This window comes from Schistosoma haematobium, chromosome 2, assembly GCF_000699445.3.
Source record: "Schistosoma haematobium chromosome 2, whole genome shotgun sequence".
Taxonomy (NCBI): Eukaryota; Metazoa; Platyhelminthes; class Trematoda; order Strigeidida; family Schistosomatidae; genus Schistosoma; species Schistosoma haematobium.
Window position 1 is genome coordinate 21,876,314 of NC_067197.1, and position 19,943 is coordinate 21,896,256.

Genomic DNA, 19,943 nt, shown 5'->3' on the forward strand with positions numbered 1-19,943 from the left:
GAGGTGGCTTTTTAACAGAGTCTCTTACAACATTTTGTTAATCCATACCTCATTTTATCTACAGTGTAATCTGAAAGAAATTAAAGCACTTCATCATGAGTCTATTCCAAAATGTTCTGAAGTCGATAAGATAAACCTTATATCAATTTAAAATACATTCAATAACGATATTATGTTTTTTCTTTCAAAAAACAAACAAACAAACTGTTAAATGAGTGAATTAAATTAAAACGAATGATTACAATATACAGACATTTTAAATAATACATTTTTAAAAAAAAGTGTTTTATCCAACCAAGTTATGTTCTTTGGTTTCATGTGATATGATCACATTCAATTAAATAAGTGGATCTACTTTATGATAAGATAATTTTATACTGAAATTAGTATCAGTGACACCTGGTCCACTAGCTGCTACAGCGATTCCTGCTCGTCCACTTGGTAATGGAGCTGCCTGAAAAAAAAGAAGCAATTAAAATCAAAACATCAAAGATAATAAAAGATGATTAGGATTATTGTTAACGGTGAAATAACAGAATAAACACTAAGTATTAACTCAAACAGACAAATATTATTGTTATAAGCAAATGTATACATGGGAAGCGCTTTTGTTTTGTCAAATTTATGGTTCATCTTAAGGTAAGATCAAGATAATTAGGTTTGATACACAGAGTTTGTGGAGTTTAATATGAATTGTATGTATGGAATAGTAACATTATACTTTATTGTATCTAAGATACATATAATTGTGTTACATTTATTTCTTCATTCAATTTTTTATCGTAAAATCAGAAATGTTAATTACTCAAATGACCCTTACTTTTAAAATTAGTAAATATTTTTTATAATGAAACATTCTGATAGTATACTTGAGTATTGACATTCACAGCTTTGATTCATGTTGGTTTACGTTTTCATTAAAACTAAACAACTCTATCTAGTAATTCAAACGGAATTAGTAATGTGTACATGCCTTTCACTCTGGAGATGCATTCTCATTACTTAATCGGTAAATTATGACTTTAATAAGGAAGTTGTCTCACAATTTGTCTTACATTATGTTTACAGGCGGAACATAACTGAACTCAAACAATAATTAGAAGACTTGTCAATCAACATGGTTGACTTAATCAAATATTCGGTATGGTTAATTCCCTAAGGCAATTTATGGTGAATTATTTATATATTATCTTCATACTTGTTTGAAATTAATTAAGAAAGTATTCGTGAGTCATTTAGTAAAATTGTATCTTATTTGAGTTGCCATCATACATCAAACGACGTTAAGTTTAGATATTTTATTACTAAGGTATTTCTATTTAATATGGTAAACAGTTTTAACTAATACACTAGATAATAATCAACAATAAACATTAATTATATAAACTGGCTTAAATAAAAATATCATTTGTATCAAATAATAGTTGAACTTGTCACACAGTGTTCATAAGCGTAAGGTTTTAGGTAGATTTAAAAACTAATTCACATAATTAACCATCTAAAAGAAGATAATTTACATCACGAACTGACTTTAGACAGCTGTTTTGTTCTATTTATATGCATTTAATAATCCTTCGTGGCCAAACTCAAGGATTTCAGATCTCACAGTGAGAGCTTAGCAGTTAGATAACTAAGAAGAACCTCAACGGTTTACCACCACCGTGACTGACGGAGTTAGGTTATGTTGCATGTAAGGCAGTTACTAGCCAAGGGAAATGAAATGTGGTCGCGTAATGTCCTGAGTTTGATCCTACATAGGGTTGTAAACACGCATACTAAGATGAAACAACTGTCCAGTGTTTCCCGGTTTTCAATGATTACTTAGCTAAAATCAGTATGTGATTTAAACTATTTTATTCAATAATCTCTACAAATGTCAAACACTAATAAATTCAAATAACTTTTTATTGGATCGGGGTCCACTATAATAGGAATATAAATATTTTTCAGAAGATAACTTACTTCAGTCCATTTATTTTCTTCTGGATCATATACTTCTACACGATCCGTATAAGCTTGTCCATCATGTCCACCTAAAGCATATAGCTTATAACCGAGCGGAGCCACGGCAATAGAATCTCTTGGAGATGACAAAGCACATACTTCTGTCCACATATCAGTGCGTGGTTCATACATTTCAACACTAGCTGTTCTTAGTGCATGAGGCTGATTTGGTGGAGCATTATGACCACCAACTGCATATAAACGTCCACCAATAGCGCCTACTCCAACTCCGCCACGACGATGCAACATGGGGGCAATAAAACACCAATGTTGTGTATGAGGATTAAATCTTTCCACTGTTCGTAGACAAGCACTTCCATCCCGACCACCAACAGCATATAATCTATGAATGAGTAGAAATAAAATTAGTCTTATGGCCACTTATATATCGGTTAAAAATCAGTGATAAAAGCTGTACTAATCCCATTTAAAGACACTTGCTTCTTGATTGAAATCAATGGCATTTAAACTTTAAAACAAACATCCACTTTTTAAAAGTCATAAATACTTCATTGTGTTATAAATAACAGAAACAAAATAGCTATTGAAGGCTTGTACTAAATGGATGATTATGTATGTCTAATAAATAGAAAGTAAAAACATGTTTTATAACATTACACTATTAAGATAAACAGAATGCTTTACACTTAGATATCTATTTTGAATGCTTACGTTGCAAAATGTTGCGTTACTAGTACTGATTAATCAAAGTAAGCCACTAAATGAGAGGCATCCTCAGATATTTAGAGTTGATAACCGTAAAACGTAAATTTGTTTGCTAAATAGTCAATGGAATCCTAAAAAAGGTTTCCAAATTAAGCCGCCTTCACTTTTGATAATCATCTGAACACATATATACATGACATACACAAACAATCATATAAGTAGCTTACTATAGTATCAATGGCAAATGCTGTCTAACTCTTTGTGTATCCCTGATCTTTCTATAGGCTTGACAATTAGATCAGTTACCATGTTAAAAATCATTCCTATTTGTCAACTAACAAGCCGAACAACAATAAAGTTGGCAATATAAACTAGGACAAGACAATGTACCAGTAGTTTTTGAATTTCTCTGATTCGTGCGCTAAAGTTATTCAGTGATGAAAACCAACCCATATGAATTCTTTCCAAAAATTATCTGTCTAAACACAAAACAGTTAGATTAGAAACCAAATTTATAATACACTCAATATAAATATTGTTACATGAGGCGGTAATAAATACGGCTGTAGAGTATAAGATATTAACACACAAGAAGTATTTTCTTCTCTTATCTGATTCTTTAATATCAAACCTTAATTTGATCAGGATACCTAGAGAGACGATGATCGACTCACAAACAAACATTAGGTCAACTAAGAACAATTTACAATCATTTATTTGTAGTTAATTAATAGTATATATACACAATTTGCGTGCCATCAGGAGTTGAGCATTTCAATCTATTAGGCTAATATAATGGAATTATGAGTGACATTAATTCGTTTGTCTAGTATAACATCAATATTCATTCGATAACGTTACAAAATGGAGATGATTTAAACAAATATCAAAGCTTTTTATTGTATAAGTAGTAAGTTCTACTTGTTTCTAGTCAGATATACAGTTTATTATTATTATTATTAACTATAAATGATATTTAGTTGTGTTCTACTTTAAGTGACTTTTCCCTGAATATAATAAGGGATAAAATAACCGACCAACTTATTATGAAACACAACATATGTAATAAATCAACAGACAGATAAACAGAAGAGAACATTTTTTTTCTTTTTTTCTCGTGAAACATTCATAAAACATAACCATATTAAACGATAGTTCAAGAATTATATGAAGAAAGTAGACTAGTAAGATCACATTGTATCTTACTTAAGAGAGAAATACTATATTTATTCATAGACAGACATATGCTATGATTTAGAGGAATGAAGAAAAAATAGTAAAGAATAATTGATTGTGAAACATTTTTTTTCGATTTCTATGTTAAAAGACAGCTAGAACAGAACATTAAACTAACATTATACAATCTATCAAGAAATGTAATACATTTTAAACAGACATTTTCTATCACTATTGACCTAATTGATCAGTTTAATGTGGTTTATAATATCATCTAGTATGTTATTAATAACTTGAAGTTGTTTGCCCAAAATTATGGGTAATAATAGGTCAAGGGAAAAGAATGAACATAAGGTCACTACTATTATCATTAGTCAGGGTTGGATAATCTGTAGCATACAAAAGATTTTTTAAAAAAAAATTAATTCTATATTGTGGATTATTTCACTCATTATGGTTGGTTCGATAATTTACTGATGAATGCCTGCTTCGTGAAAGTCAAAAGTGCCTAACATCATGGCTTAACATTAAACAGTTATTCAGTACATTTGGACTTCAAATGATCATTTAATATGATATATGGTGAAAAGTAATATCAAAGTTAAATATATTATGGCTTGAGACATTATTATTGCATTTTATCGTCAAATCAAATATTATTCAGACACAGAATAGTAAGCTTTTCACTATGCTGTAGTGACCTACTTTTATCAAGAGAACGCGATTGGTTTAATGGAAACAATTATTGTTATAACTAATTGTACCAGGGATTGTTTTACCGTACTTGTTTGTTTAACTGTACCAAATAAATACATTCTTCCGTTGATTTTGACCTTGCACGAATTCGGTTACGCTCAGTAACCACACTTGTAACTTGGCACGATCTCAGTATTCTTTCGATACCACGAGATCGCCAACAAATACATCTTGACTACAGCCATCAACTGCCTTCTGATATTTGGCCTACGGAAGATCTTATCGGTTAACTGGCACGTAGTCTTCCTGTAGTGGTGATCATAGTCAACCGCCACTCGACGTCACACTACAATGCTTAGGTAAGTCATCATTGGGAAACTGAGAATAAGAACTGTTACGAGCTGTAAATGAAGTAATTTTCTTTTGCTAACTAGAACTCCGAGGACTACCCAGAAACCATGATCAGTGGAACTCAATCATGTTGAGTGCAAGACAGTTATCTACAAATGATATTAAAAGACGTTTGTCCAATACTGAGAATTGATTGAAGTTAGAAGAGCAAACTAACTGAATGTACCTGAATCCCAGAGTTGATATCCACTCTAGGACTTGAACCCAGTACCATAGTGTTATCTAATTAATTCACTGGCTTGCGGAATGAAATGAAGTAGATTATTGCTCCTTGTTAATTATATTGACGCTAAAGCTATGACACTGGTCTTTCAAATTTTGTACATTTCGGCAAATAAATGTTTAACTGATTGTTTGTTATTTATTTTAAAATTTAATAACTAAATCACTTACAGTCCTTCTAAAACAGCAACTCCAACTGTGCTACGTTGAACAGCCATTGGAGTAACAGGTGACCAGGCTTTCGCTTTACCATTCCATCGTTCTACAGTATTTAAATAAGACCATCCATCATGTCCACCAACTGCATAGACAACACCTTCCAAAACGGCTACTCCTAGACCATGTCTATGATTCAAAAAATAAAAAAGATAGTGATGAGAATAAGCAAATATATCTGATCTAATTGATTGTAAACAGTATTACAGAACTCTTAAGTTATATTCATTTTATTGAGTGAACTAGAGAGAATAATCAGTCCTCATAATTAAAATAAATAAATCATTCGCATTAAATAGTCACCTTAAAGCTTTCAATAAAGTTAATTAGACTACACAGAATTGTTTCGGTATGAAAGATGAAATTCATAAAATGTAACCTATTCAAAATAAATTGTTTAGTCTTTGTGGTGTAATCTGCATATTTTCGTGTAAATCTCTCACACAAAATAAAGTCAATTTGCAAGATGTAACCAATTTAAAATTCATTATATTCAGTAAATTTGTAGTTTACTGTTTATGAAAAGTATTTTTTGTGGTTATTATAGTAATTTCGTGGATTAGTTGGTGTTAGACACTAACACCATTGGATGCCGGCTCAGTAGTCTAGTTGGTTAAGCGCCTGGCGCGAGACCGATAGGTCCTGGGTTCGAATCTCGCAGGGAGCGGGATCGTGGATGCGCACTGCTGAAGAGTCCCATACTAGGACGAAACGGCCGTCCAGTGCTTCCAGGTTTCCAACGGTGGTCTAACATCAATTGATTCATGATCTCAATCAAAAACTTAACAATCTCCACAACCCCTATACTGGCATCTATATCCGTTGAATATTAAGTGAAAAAGAGAGATCATTAAAGTAAATTGCTTTCCCATATATTATAACGTGATGCAACTAACTGTTCATACGTATTCGGACTTATTCATTAACTTGTAGTCTAACAGGTGACTTTTTCAGCACTAGACACTAATGCAAGTTAAGGATACGGTTTCAGTCGGTCAAGTGAAGATTAATAAATACTTATGAACCAAATTATTATGACTTAGGTTATAATTCTAACAAAAAACAAGCCTTAAGGCTACACAGTATCTGTTTTCACAATAAGCTAAAATTAGTAGGAGAATCCGTGAGTATTACAGAGAATTTATTACGAATCTTGTTTTGGATTAAAACTATAAAGCACTGTACAACTTGGGATTAAATTCAAGACCCTTAGGTATCGCAAGAAATATAAACTATTTAGATTAATGAGCCATAAAGTTTATAGTTCCACAACCTATGTGGTTTCGTGAACATACTACTTTAATCTTTCAAGCTAGAACAAAAATGGTAAATCCATTTGACGAGCTCAAAGTAGGACTAGATGCATGTCTTGAATTTCACTGGTAGCGAGTACCAATGGTTTTCTTAAAAATCATTATAACCTGAAAGGACTATCGAGATTTGCTCAGGATCTTTATATGACAAAAGAAACTGATCAACTCCAATTCGTAACATCAGCAGCGGGAAGATTTAAACACTTATTTTGGGACAGTCAGTAGGTATCCAGCTGATTTTAATCCGTAACGAAGAGTAACTTGAAAATGAACAATCTCCACAAACTTATATTCTGTTAAAAAGTTAAACACATGACTCAAGGAGTTAATCGATTTTTTAAAGAGTCAATTCCCTCCCCTACTTTATTTTTAATTTCTTTTCATTAAAATAAAGCAACAACTTATTTTGACAATTGTTTACCTTAATAATATCACTATCTCTTTTATGTAGATATAAGCGTTTAAAAATTTCGGGTTCGACGGTGGAAAATTTAAAATAAGAGAAAGTTTTTTTAAAGTTTTCTTACATAAAAAAGACTATAATGGGAGAATGATTATTTATATTTTAGGAATATAAATTGAACATTTCGCTAAATGTTTTATTAAATTCGTTTCGTAATTAGGATTACATAATTACGTATACAGTTCCTAATGTTACTCATAAGAAAGTAATTATTTGTTGCATGTATACATATATCACCTTTTAGTCTTCAATATGGATATATATATGTATATCATGTAATAATAAGGATGTGTTAATTATGTAGTGAAAATTATCGTGATAACTATAAATTACTGAATCTATTTAAGACCTATAGGCTTTGAAATAATTATAAACATACCACTTAATAAAATGTATGGTAAGTAAATTTTCTGATCTGTTCAAACAAATGTTTAACACTGGGAATGTGTTTCTTAGATAAATAGATTGTATCAGGTGATTTTATGAAATTCAACAAATCAGTACTATCAATAATTGAAATCATGAGTCCATTGAAGTTAGATCACCATGGGAAGCCTGGAAGCACTGAATGGCTGTTTCGTCTTATTATGAGACTCCTCAGCAGTGCGCATCCAAGACACCGCCTCGTGAGATCCGAACCCAGGATCTATCAGTTTCGTGCGGGAACGCTTAACCTCTGGATCCATCAGTGTTAATGTTTAACTTCAACTAATCCACGAAATTGTGCGACACATCCACCATTGTCTTCAGTGAGTTACCATCTCACAACAGTATTATCTAATGTTTTATAGACCAATAAGATATAAGGTGTCGATTTTGCTTTATAACTCAGATCAACATATGGATTTATGCACTGGTAGCATTTTAGTTGAATTGTTGGTTGATTTTTTAGTTTACCCTTAAGTTAAAGTAAATTAAGGTTTAAATTGTTATTTATGTCTGAATTTAATTGTTTTTACCTCATTTCCTTCTATTTTAACTATACATTATAGGTTATTGATGTTATTAAATGACTGTGAATGATACATAATATTCATAATTAGATTCTTTAGAATAGATATATCACAATTTATTATTGTAGTATAAAACTTGACCGTTTATTTGCAAGGAAAAAATGAATTCTGTAAATATTTCTAAAATGAAGTCATTACACATGGGAACATTTTTCATATCTATTCTATCGTTTTTAATACTAATAACAGGCTTCTATTGTTTTTATAGAATATATTGATTTGCGTCTAGGAATGAAAGTCAAGACGCGCGTTTCGTTTTATTTAGAACATGTTGGTTGGATGTATCAGTACCCGTGAAAAGTGGAGGTGAAACGATAATTTATGGACAAACTTTCAGTGATGCTAAAGCGACTTTGAGAGTGTCCACCTAATATCCGATACCGAATGAGGGTTATAAACCGGTGTGAGGAATTAGAATTATGATTTACAGTTGATGTGATTAAGGTTAGAAATCATATTTAGGGTTTTCATCACGAATTAACATCAGCTATAATGTCATAACTCTATTTAGTCAAATGGGTGACTGAATTTAGCATGAGAATCCTAGATCTGTTATCTTATACATGATTGGTTCGTTCATAAATTATAATCTTGCCAAAATGGATATACTGAAGCAATCCGCACACAATTTACATGAGTCAGTTACATTAAGATCATGAATCTATTTAAGTAAGACAACCAGCAGACCACCAACAGTAAGATAACTCAAATTCTTTCTAATAATGATATCGATTCTCCATTGATTAATGGCTCGCTTTAACAGACTAACCATCCTAATAAATTCCAATAACTATGAAAAAATAGCAAAATATTTATCAGTAAACTGAAGAGGAAACTATAATGAGTATTGAGTCATAATATCTGGAATTTATAGTGTTATACTATGATTATCTTCAAGTTTAATGGTACATATTGTTGTGTTCGAAGAAGATTAAATTATGGGTAACTTCTGGGAACTATTTATGGACTGTTATAATATATATATATATATATATAGTATGACTATTAGGTAACTAAATTACACATATTTATATTTCTCCTATTATAAGCTTCCATTTGACTTATGCCCTGGTACGGCCGAAATTGGGGAGAGTCCACCCTCCCTCTCGAAATGCTCTCACATGGCCACGCGTATATAGCCTCTGCCAGGGAAGTCCTACTCACTGCCTTCTCGTGGCAGGGGTGTTGTTTATAAAAATGAGAGGACGAAAAGCGAATGTCCGGCGCTTTAACAGGATTCCAAACCAATGGTGCACATGGGCTCCAGTATCCTGAAGGAACCAATGGCGTATGAACCAATTGTTGGTCACCGGCTACCATGGGACTGCATCTTCCTACGATGCTTCACTGCCTTGTGGACCAGACCTTCAGGTCGAAGGCTCGGGGAGTAGCCCCCTAAGAAAACCATCTGGTTCGGTTTGGGCACCCGGACAGTATCACAGCCCTCACACATTTCGAATGAGATTTGTGTGGCGCATATGTATTTGGTGCCTCCTTGTACCAATATCTATGTGTTCAAATAATAAAATAATTATACGATTTACTATTTTTAGGTTATTCCCAATCTATTAGTTACTGTCTCTCACACTCACAACCAATTTTGGCTTGATCTTGTATAAAAATTATTTTTCATTTTATGTGATGCGGTCTGATCTGCTTAAGCATAAGCCAAGTATGTCTGAAATATACGATCCATACAGTGGAAGCTGATATTTGTGTTTTGGACTCAAACGGATAAGGCTTGGTGGGAAGAACCAATAAGGACTCAAAATTGACTTTAGGCTGCTCGTACTGGTCAACACATCAATGGTTTGGCATAGAGCCAAGGCCGTACAAATCCGTGTTCTGAATGGCAATCTTATCACGTAATAATTGACGGTTTATAGGATATAAAAGTTATAACTTCTTTATCATTAATTTTAAATAAATTTATACAAAAAATAAGGATTTTAAGTTAGATGTAAAATTATTGAAAAAGTGAAGAGTCTAGAAATAGGACAGCAAGTAGATTCACTCCTTTTGATATCTATTTTCTATATATAACACTAATGTAAGATTTAAAAGAACTATTTAATAAAAAAATACATGGAAAATATTTGTACACAGTTAATATTCGTGGTAGATAAGTTTAACATGGGTTTAATAAATGAATAATTGAACGACTAACTATCTCCAGATAGTAACAGTATGGAATAAATAAAATAGAAGCATAATAATAGAAAAAGTATACTTTATTTTAATTAAATCAATAACAGTCAATTTATTCATTTTATTTATTAACTACTTATGTGACAATTACAATACTATAAAGTGACTGAACTTAATTTTGAAGATATACGTACTAATTTATATTATTGGATAGAAAGTGATTAGTATAATTATTCATACTCTTTTAGTGGCCCGAAATCTGATTCCATTTGGATCGTACGCATGATTGATATTAAGATAAACATTTCGCCAATCCTTGCATATAATAATTATCAACCTGAATCGCGTTGGTGAATAACGGAATTGGATAAGTCAAATACGCGTGTGGATATTTGAATACGTATATTTTGTACAGTCATTGATTTGGACAAACAATCAGAGGAACAAAGCGAAGGAAACGAAGAAAATAGAGTGAAGCTACATGGCGCACAGTGAAGACATGTGAGCCAATATTTCTAGCCAGATAAAAGTAGGTTACAGACATGTGATAGGATAAGAACTGTACACACATACGCTCATACAAAAACAGTCAGGGTCGATAAGCGAATAATTAACAAGGTTAAAACGTGACTCAAGAAGAATTAATAAATTAACCTGTCCAGAAGCTAGAATAAGTTATTTGGGCTTAAAATAGTGACAAACACTACACTCTAAAGAAGAAATACTCCACTGATAAATTCAAGAAAATATCACATTTCTTGAGTAATAATAACACATGTACATTTTACTTAGGTACGAGGTGTACTCTTAAGACAAATTGACAGATACATGCATGAATATTTTATTGAAGCTATATATAACTGAGAACAGAATAGATTCACTTTTTATTGGTAAATAAAATCTGGAAAATTGGAGTTGAAGAATTAAGATGAATAACGATTCCATCTTAGTTAAGAACCTCATAGAAGTGTACCGAAATGAATCCACAACTTTCAGGTCTTTTACAAGCAACATACATTTATATAATAGAGAATAAAACCTATGATCTATACTTTAAACTTCAGTCATTTTCTGATACAATGTGATTTTCAACCGATGGTTTCCATGACTCTTTGTCTCATTCACCATTTAGTTAAATACGCTGATGAATAGTCTATAGGTATTGTGACCACCATGAAATTCAAGGGCCCTAAGAACGACTATTTGCGGGGCCTTGGGTACTGACTTTTGAAAAAAAACCAGTCTCAAATGAAATAGCCGTCCAATGCTTCTTTATTCTGAATGGTTTTTAAACTGATGTCGGTTTGTAAAGAAAACAGTCTTCAAACTGGATATCAAAACGCGATATCAACACCCGAATAACATTGTCAAATGGTATTAACCAGTGATTCATAATCAATTACAAAACATCTTAAGCCTATGATGAGTTGCATAAATGAAAGTAATTCAAATCCGCTTACCGTAAGTTTAGAATCAATCAAAATTTTGCATTATTAAACATTTGATGAATACTAGCTTCTGAGGAAAAGCCACACTGAATAATTTCAGGAGTGAATTAGAGGTTGTTTATGAAGATTTGTCAAACGGATGTACTAAACCCCATAACAATTCTCTATGATTATTAAAACCACTTCAGATATATACGTAGTCGGTTCGGTAAACATACAAACTGGGTTACCGAGATCGTTAGTTATAGAAATAACCGACCAAATGACTAATCAGATAGTACTTTAACGCTGGCGACCAATGGTCTATACCTGACAAAAATGTGTGAAAAACCGAACTATGTCCATATGTTCACAACAGTGAGATGAAGTCACAGAACATGGGTTGAGAGATAAATAATGAGACGACGAAGCAGATTAAAAGAATGTCTTATATGAACATCCATGGATGTCTTGAACCGTAAAAACGGAGATAAAACAAGTTGATGACCATAAATGAGGAGTGTTTTGAAGGACATAGGTTTAGCGTACCGTAAATTTTGTAATATTTTTCATGACAGTTTAATTTCTCAGTGAATTCATGTTAAAAGTAAAGAGAGAAGACAGATCATTCTTTATAGACAAGTAGAAATCACTCCACTGAGCAATAGAATTAGGATATTAACATTGATTAAGGGTTTTTATGTAGAAAGACCATCCCATTTAAAATCCTTACGTATCTAAATACTCATAAATATCAGGTGAGATTAATTAAGATTCTTTATTCTTATTACGAATTGTTCATGTACTACTTACGGCGATACACTTTTGAAAGTCCTATACATGAAACAACTGACATCTCATGAAATAAGCTCACATTAGTAAAACCAATAAATTCTATAATATGTACCTTAACTACTTATCGTTTGGTTCCTATTTTAGCAAAAAGTATTAATTATCTACACATACCGATGTGTTGCCATTGCTGAGACAATTTTCCAACTGCCTTGTTCTTCTTTATTTTGTACTTCTTTATTAATCGATGATGTTGTACAGTTGTGTGAATTAGATTGTCCTTGTTGTTCTGATCTGTACGTTCCTATTCCTGTAGAAGTAAGAGTAGTACTAGCCGATTCAATACATAATTCCAATTGATTAATATTATTACCATCAGTTTCATTGCGATCTGTACTATTCTGTCTTGAACGATTTCTTATTGCTCTAGGTCTTGATAAAGTTTCCGATGATAATTTATTACTAACTTTTCTTCCATAATCTGTTGCACATTCATTCAATTGAGATATTTCTTCAATATTAATACATTCAACAGTACTTAAAGTTTTCAATTCATCTCGACCTCCGACAACTAATAATCGTCCATCTATTAATATAGTACAGCCACATTGTTGTCTTTGACCTGGTAATTGACCAATTGTACGCCAAGTATTCCAGTATGGATCATATTCCTTGCATTTGTTTGGAAAAGAGATTAAAAAATTGATTTTTTAGGGTTGGAAAAAACCAGTTATTGATTTGACATAAATTATAGTCTATTTGTTTCATCTATATACCTGTTAAATACTTTTTGAACTACATTTTTAGGTCAATTTATAACATTTGGGGTAGATAAAACAATATGCTAACGGTCGACTATTGTCACAACTACGTTTCTATCTCTAAACTCTTTTTCAAAAATTGATCTTAATGTTAAACTAACACTGTGATTAAACTTTATATTTCCATTTGCCTTTTACTTACTTTCTTTTTGTCACCATTATCATCGTTCAAATACTACGACCAAATTTTATAGAAGATGAAATTCATGACTTTATACTCTTTGGGTTAATACGTTTTCATTTTTTCTAAGAAGTAAACATGAAATCTCTCTTAGGGGAAGTGATAACCAGTCAGTATTACCACTAACGTCAACTGTATTATTGGTTGATAATTTTAACTGACTTGAATCTAACACAATGCTACTAATCCCATTATATATGGATGTTACTATCAAAATAAAATACATGATTGGTCAGAGAAAAATGAAATTATTTCATCGATATAGGTTGGTTAGAGATTATAGAACTGTATCAAGAGCCTGAAGTTCTTTATTTCTATCACAAGTGAGGCAAAACTGTAAGGACTCATAAAAACTATGTTTTATGGTAGATTACACATAACTTTTCTTAACATTTTACATTAGTTGTTGTTTTGGCTTTATTCAAATTCATAAAGAGAACCAATTCTATGTAATCATGGTATCACTCTCATTAAGCAAGACACTCAAACTAAATATCTTTATTTTGTTTCGATTTAAACCAGAAGTATATGTTAATGATCATCCTTTGTTCTGTATTTACAATCAATAAGGGAAAGGCGAGATTATAATTTCTGGACGAACGAATAAAATATAAGATAACTACTATTGGATTTTGGAGCAAAATTCATTCATCCACTTGGCCAAATAACGTTTTGGCATTATAGCTTATGTCAGTTCGTGATGAAAACCCTAAGTCCAATTCCTAACCCTAACCATCAACTGTAAATCATAATTCTATTTCCTCACACTGGTTTGTAACACCCATTTAGTCCTAGTTAGTAGGTGGACATTCTGAAGGTCACTTTGGCGTCGCTTGAAGGTCGTCCACACATCATAGTCCCACCTCTAATGATATAATGTTAAACGAACTACAATGTAATTCAACTTAAATATTATTAGGAAACAGTATCAATGTAACATAAAGGATACATGAACAGAGTCATTTACAAGTTTGAAACTTATTGAAAGGCTGTATTTTAGCGTTATAGTTTACTTTTAAAATTATTATTCACTCAACTTGTCAGTTCATATTTACAACTAATTAACCAACAAAATAGCTTAAACGATTTTGAATAGTTATTATTCATACTTTATAGACTTCATTATAATTAACTCATTAATCATATATATCTGATAAACCAAATATAATGCTATAAGATGTTAATCTTATCAAATCTACTTATATAGAGTAATTGTATCATTGAAATTATTTTCGAGTCTATTAAACTTACAAGTATTTCTTGTAATGCACGTGTTGTTGTCATGGTTTTTCCTCCTAAAGCCCATAAACGTCCAATTGTTGATAATCTTGGTTTAGTTATTTGACTAAAATTTTCATGACAGTTTAGGACTTGATTATCAGGCATTCTAATACTAAATTGTGGAGATTGATATGGTTGGTCTGTATGATGATGATGATAACGATTATAATTGTGAGTTCGACTACTACTAATACCATTACTAGTACTAATGATAGTTTCTTCCAACTTGTTTTGTGTATCATTAGTTGTTGATGATGAGGATAATGATGAATGTGATGATGTGGATGATCTTGTATCTAATAAATTATTATTATTGATATCATTAGTATTGTTTGTTGATGTAGTAGTTTTAAGACACCAATCTAAATTAGTTCTTGTTGGAGTTTTGTGAATTTGTGAATAAAATGATTCAGAAGTGAAATGTGCACGTAGTGCAGATATAACTAAACGTATTGCTAAAAAATCTTCTTGGAATAGTGTTTCTTTTTCTAAAACATCTAAATAATAAAAATAAATACAATTAGAATAGAAATGTTAATTGAGAATTGAATAAAAATTGGTAACAGAAATGATAATTTAATTTAGTAATGGAATCTAGTATTTCATTAGTTGAGATCATGAGTCAATTGAAGCTGAACCACCACGGATAACCTGGAAGCACTGGACGGCCGTTTCGTCCTATTGTGGGATGCGCACTGCTGAGGTGCCCCATACTAGTGCTTCCAGGTTTTCTATGATGGTCTAGCTTCAATTGGCTCATGATCTCAACTATTGAAATTACTGTAATATACACAAAAACCCCATCTGATATTAATCTAGTATTTATCAAATAAACCAATTCAATAATAACACACAAAGTGTATTCTAATTTTCAGTCTGGAATCACTATTATATTAACTGTAACAATAAAGTTGAGATTTTCAAATCAACATAGGTAGAAGTTGAAAACCGAGGTAAACATTGGAAAAAAAACACGATTTAATGAAATATGTCATAATTCCTAGTTGAACTCAATCATAGCATGAAGATTATGGTGGTCAGTATTCAATATAATCTTGAAACTTCGCACACTGTTCGTTCTGATAAGTCACTAGATAACGTTCCAACGGTGTATCAATCAGAAGGCGAATACGAAGTGTTGATTACGTTTATTGTTGCACCACATACAGATAACCAAAATTACAGGTACGCTAAGCAAGCATGAAAGAGTAGTGCCGAAAAGCAAGCGGGCAAGCGAGTGTGTGAGTCAATGAACAGGATTCAAATGTACGTATATATACATAGTAAAATGAATGAATCATCGAATCAGTTAAGCGACTAATAATAAGGCTAGCAGAAGGATTATATGCGTAAGCAGTAAGCAATGCTCAAGCATACATATTCATACAAGTGCAACAATAATAAAGGTACAAGGTTATGGATAAGTTGTTATTGTATGAATAACTCTGTTCGTTAAATAAGTTAACAACAAAGCTTAACCAAACTAAATGTGAACAAGCTCAATTGCACATGAGCTGCTATAAGATATTCAAATTCTAAATTAATAATTACTAGGTCAGTAGATTGGGACTGCCACTATACTTTAAATTTCATTTATATGTAAGGTCGTTGGTAATCTCAATATACACCTACTTCATTAGAACAACATACATCTACTCCATATGAGTTACCTACACTGAAATTTACAAACTATATTAGTACGAACAATTACTTTTGGTAAGATGTCATCTTGTCAAAAATACATGAAATACTTTATTTATTTTAATGAAGTTTCAGTTACAACGATGAATGCTAAAGAGCAAATATGTCTGAATTATCCAATGTATCGAATAGAGACTTTCATATCTCAAGGAAATCTCATCGATTTTCTAGGTTTTTTATTGAAATGCGTTCGTTGATATTTTATGACTATTAGGTTTGTGTAAACAAGAACTATATCCAATAGTTGAAAATTTTTAGACTATAAAAAAGTAAAGTACACATTTCACGTTAGCTTTTTACGAGTTCTATAATTAGTACTTGTCAAGTGTATGGTAATTATTATAAGTACTAACAGGTAACACCTATATAAGGTCTATGCTAAACATTTATACGTCATCGTTTTAGCATATCATGATCTTAGAAAAATCCAACGATGAATTCAATGTGAAACTACAATGTTTTTTAGACGATAAATTGCTATAAACTATCAGAATATTGCCAAAATTTATGTTGATTAATCAACTAGTCTCATGTTTGTCTAATCTGTTAGTGAAAATTGAATTCTAACGATCCATTTGAGATAGTCATCAATCTAATTGACTCTATATAGTATGAACTATGTTATAATGTCAGGTTAGTCATGGCCAAACTAGATAAATTGTAATATCTCAAATTTTAACGCTGGGTAACTGAGTTTTCAGTTGCAGAAAAATTATTAGTTTACTAAAGATTTGAAGTATGCCTTGGTAAAGGACAACAACTAGGCTAAAACAAAAATTCGGGGTTTCATATAGACTTCCTCCAATCAACTAACATATTGCTTATATATATATATATATATATATATATATATATATATATATATATATATATATATATATATATATATATATAGATATTGTAAAATATCAAAGATTTACATTATCGAATCTATCTTCTTTATCAGCTAATAGATTGCTATTTTACGTATGATTATTTTCAGTTTGCATGACATTTTTTTGGTTAAATAATAATAACTTGTTATCTTGTTTTACAAAAAGAAAAAAATTGATCGAAATAAATAAATTGTGTAACAATGAAAATCTGAATAATCAATATTTTTAACTAACCAATCAAAAGTCGTGGAGGTACTTGCGTCAATCGTACACATTTTAATAAGTTAGCCAATAATGGTTCATTCCCATAAATTTCTGTTTTACATTCTTTTTGTTTAACATTTCTGATCCATCGTAAACAAGCAGCAAATACTGTAGCCTCATTAGATACTTTTAAACGATCAGAAGAGACCAATGTGACAAGTTCTTTAAAATTTAAGTTTAGAAAATCTGGTTGTTGAGCAACATCTGAAAAATGTTCCTAGAGTTTTTAATTATGAAAACGAAACAGTCGAAATGTGTAAGAGATTTTGATAACTGAGTTTTTAAAAAAATGACGATTCGCAAATTCTCATAGTGTGCTTATTTTTTTCTTAAGAAAAAACAACGAATAAACTAAGTGGTGCAAATTTATATAGCAAAAAAAGGTTCCAACACAGAACCTTTAAAAGTTTATATGATAATCAGATGTTCATTACTCCTTTCAACTATATTTCAGATGGATATCTCCATAAATTGATCTTAATATTATGATAAAGATATTTGATACCATTTTAAATGTCTTCAAAATAGATTAATCTAGTTGAAGATAATGATGAATAGTGTGTTACCAACTTATTAGCGGGTTTTTCTAAAAGTTGTTTGATGTCCTACATTACAAATAACAAATATGTTTAGAATTTACAGAGATATGTACAATTACCATCATTTGGTATTCAGCATATAATTTAGATCAAAGAAGAAAATATCTGAGTCGTGTAAACTCTTGAACAAATCATCATTAGTATAGAAATACAATAGTTAAACGTTATAGATTGACTTTATAAATGTACAATTAGCAATTAATGCTTTGTTGGATTATGTCAAATATATATAGAGATAACTTAGGTACATTTTATTTCTATCAGATCTATTATATTCAATGAGAGAAATAGGTTTGATTTTTGAACATACATGATTAGTGAATAAACTACTTCAATTTCTTTCTTTCACTTTCCTTTAAGTTAGAAGATTAAGCAGTTAGATCATGTGCTTATTAGTGGCTAGCTTCAAAGTAGATTTCCTAGAGTTCTAGTGAGAAGCCATGACTAGTGAAATCCAATCCGTGTCAGGTGTGGTACGATCATCCACCTCAGCTAATGGTTGAAGGGTTGAGCAAGATCATGGGTCGATTGAAGTTAGACATTTAAACCGTTGGGTGCTGGCTCAGTGGTCTAGGGGTTGAGCGTTCGCGCGCGAGAACGACGGTTCGGGGTTTGAATCTCACGTTCAGGATCGCCGACATACACTTCTGAGGAGTCTTATACTAGGATGAAACGGCTGTCCATTGCTTCCAGGTTTCCAGTTTTAGTCTATCTTAGATCGAATCTCTAATTCAACTGTTAAAATACTACAATCTCCACAAATTCTCACACTAAGAATTAAATGTTTAAATGTTTAGGAGGAAAGGGAAATTTTTAGCATTATTAGACTCTATTTAACAGTCAGTCATTTACTAATGATTTATCCAAAAACAAAACTGAATAGCTGTACGTTATGTATGAATTAATTGTCAAATATTTGTCGATATTGTGTTCATTATCATAGGACTATGATTGAACAGGCACTATTAGTATTTTGATTCCATCAAAAATATCAATACTACCCAGTATATAGTTACTCTTGGTATGGGAGAACAATTTCTAATCAGTAAATATCAGGTTAACTGATTCGACCATGATAGGATTTTTAAAAATAAACGTAAGCTTTAAATTATTTAACATTACTGAAAATATACATGGTTCGAATTTATAAAATTACTGTTTAAATGTGTATGCAATTTTGATATGAAGGTTTTCTAATCAAAAATCATTCATATTACTCAACTGTTTTTCAAATGAATTCAACTTCAACTTCATAATAAGATCAATGGTGGTTTTCGCTAAAAAAATTATATCTTTCTTTAAACATATTCACTTGGTGTTGTTTCACTTGTAACTTCCCATTGTTATTTAGGACTGCAATTGATCAGTCTCATGTTGGCATATGTGCATCCTGTGCAGATTGCTTTGATATAGCTTTAAGTCACAAGCTTTTTAAGTAAAGATGGATAGTGGCTAGCAGTGGAATCCAGGACCAGCGTTTCGTCTTATTTGGGACTCGTCAATTTTCAAAATTGAAAAATAAGATAGAATGCAAGATTTAATTTTTCTCAAGAGGATCTGTTCATAATGTTTACAGTACGCTTACGAGTTTTTTTTGGTGAAGGGTAATTTACAATTACTATTTTGATAACATACTCCTCTAATTTCTGTAACGTTATAGTACGAAGTAAATAG

General features: G+C 31.3%; 1 protein-coding gene across 1 annotated transcript in view; it reads right to left on the reverse strand.

Moving 5' to 3' along the window:
- Positions 1-337: 337 nt before the first annotated feature.
- The window catches only part of KLHL5 (Kelch-like protein 5), a gene marked incomplete at both ends in the record, with an annotated part of 28,906 nt that continues 9,300 nt past the window's right edge, over positions 338-19,943 (reverse strand). Inside the window, 6 exons of the mRNA XM_035730885.2 lie at positions 338-454; positions 1,963-2,347; positions 5,347-5,520; positions 12,722-13,218; positions 14,801-15,327; positions 17,641-17,887. Coding sequence (XP_035585558.1) covers positions 338-454; positions 1,963-2,347; positions 5,347-5,520; positions 12,722-13,218; positions 14,801-15,327; positions 17,641-17,887 — 1,947 coding nt within the window. The remainder of the gene's footprint in view (positions 455-1,962; positions 2,348-5,346; positions 5,521-12,721; positions 13,219-14,800; positions 15,328-17,640; positions 17,888-19,943) is intronic.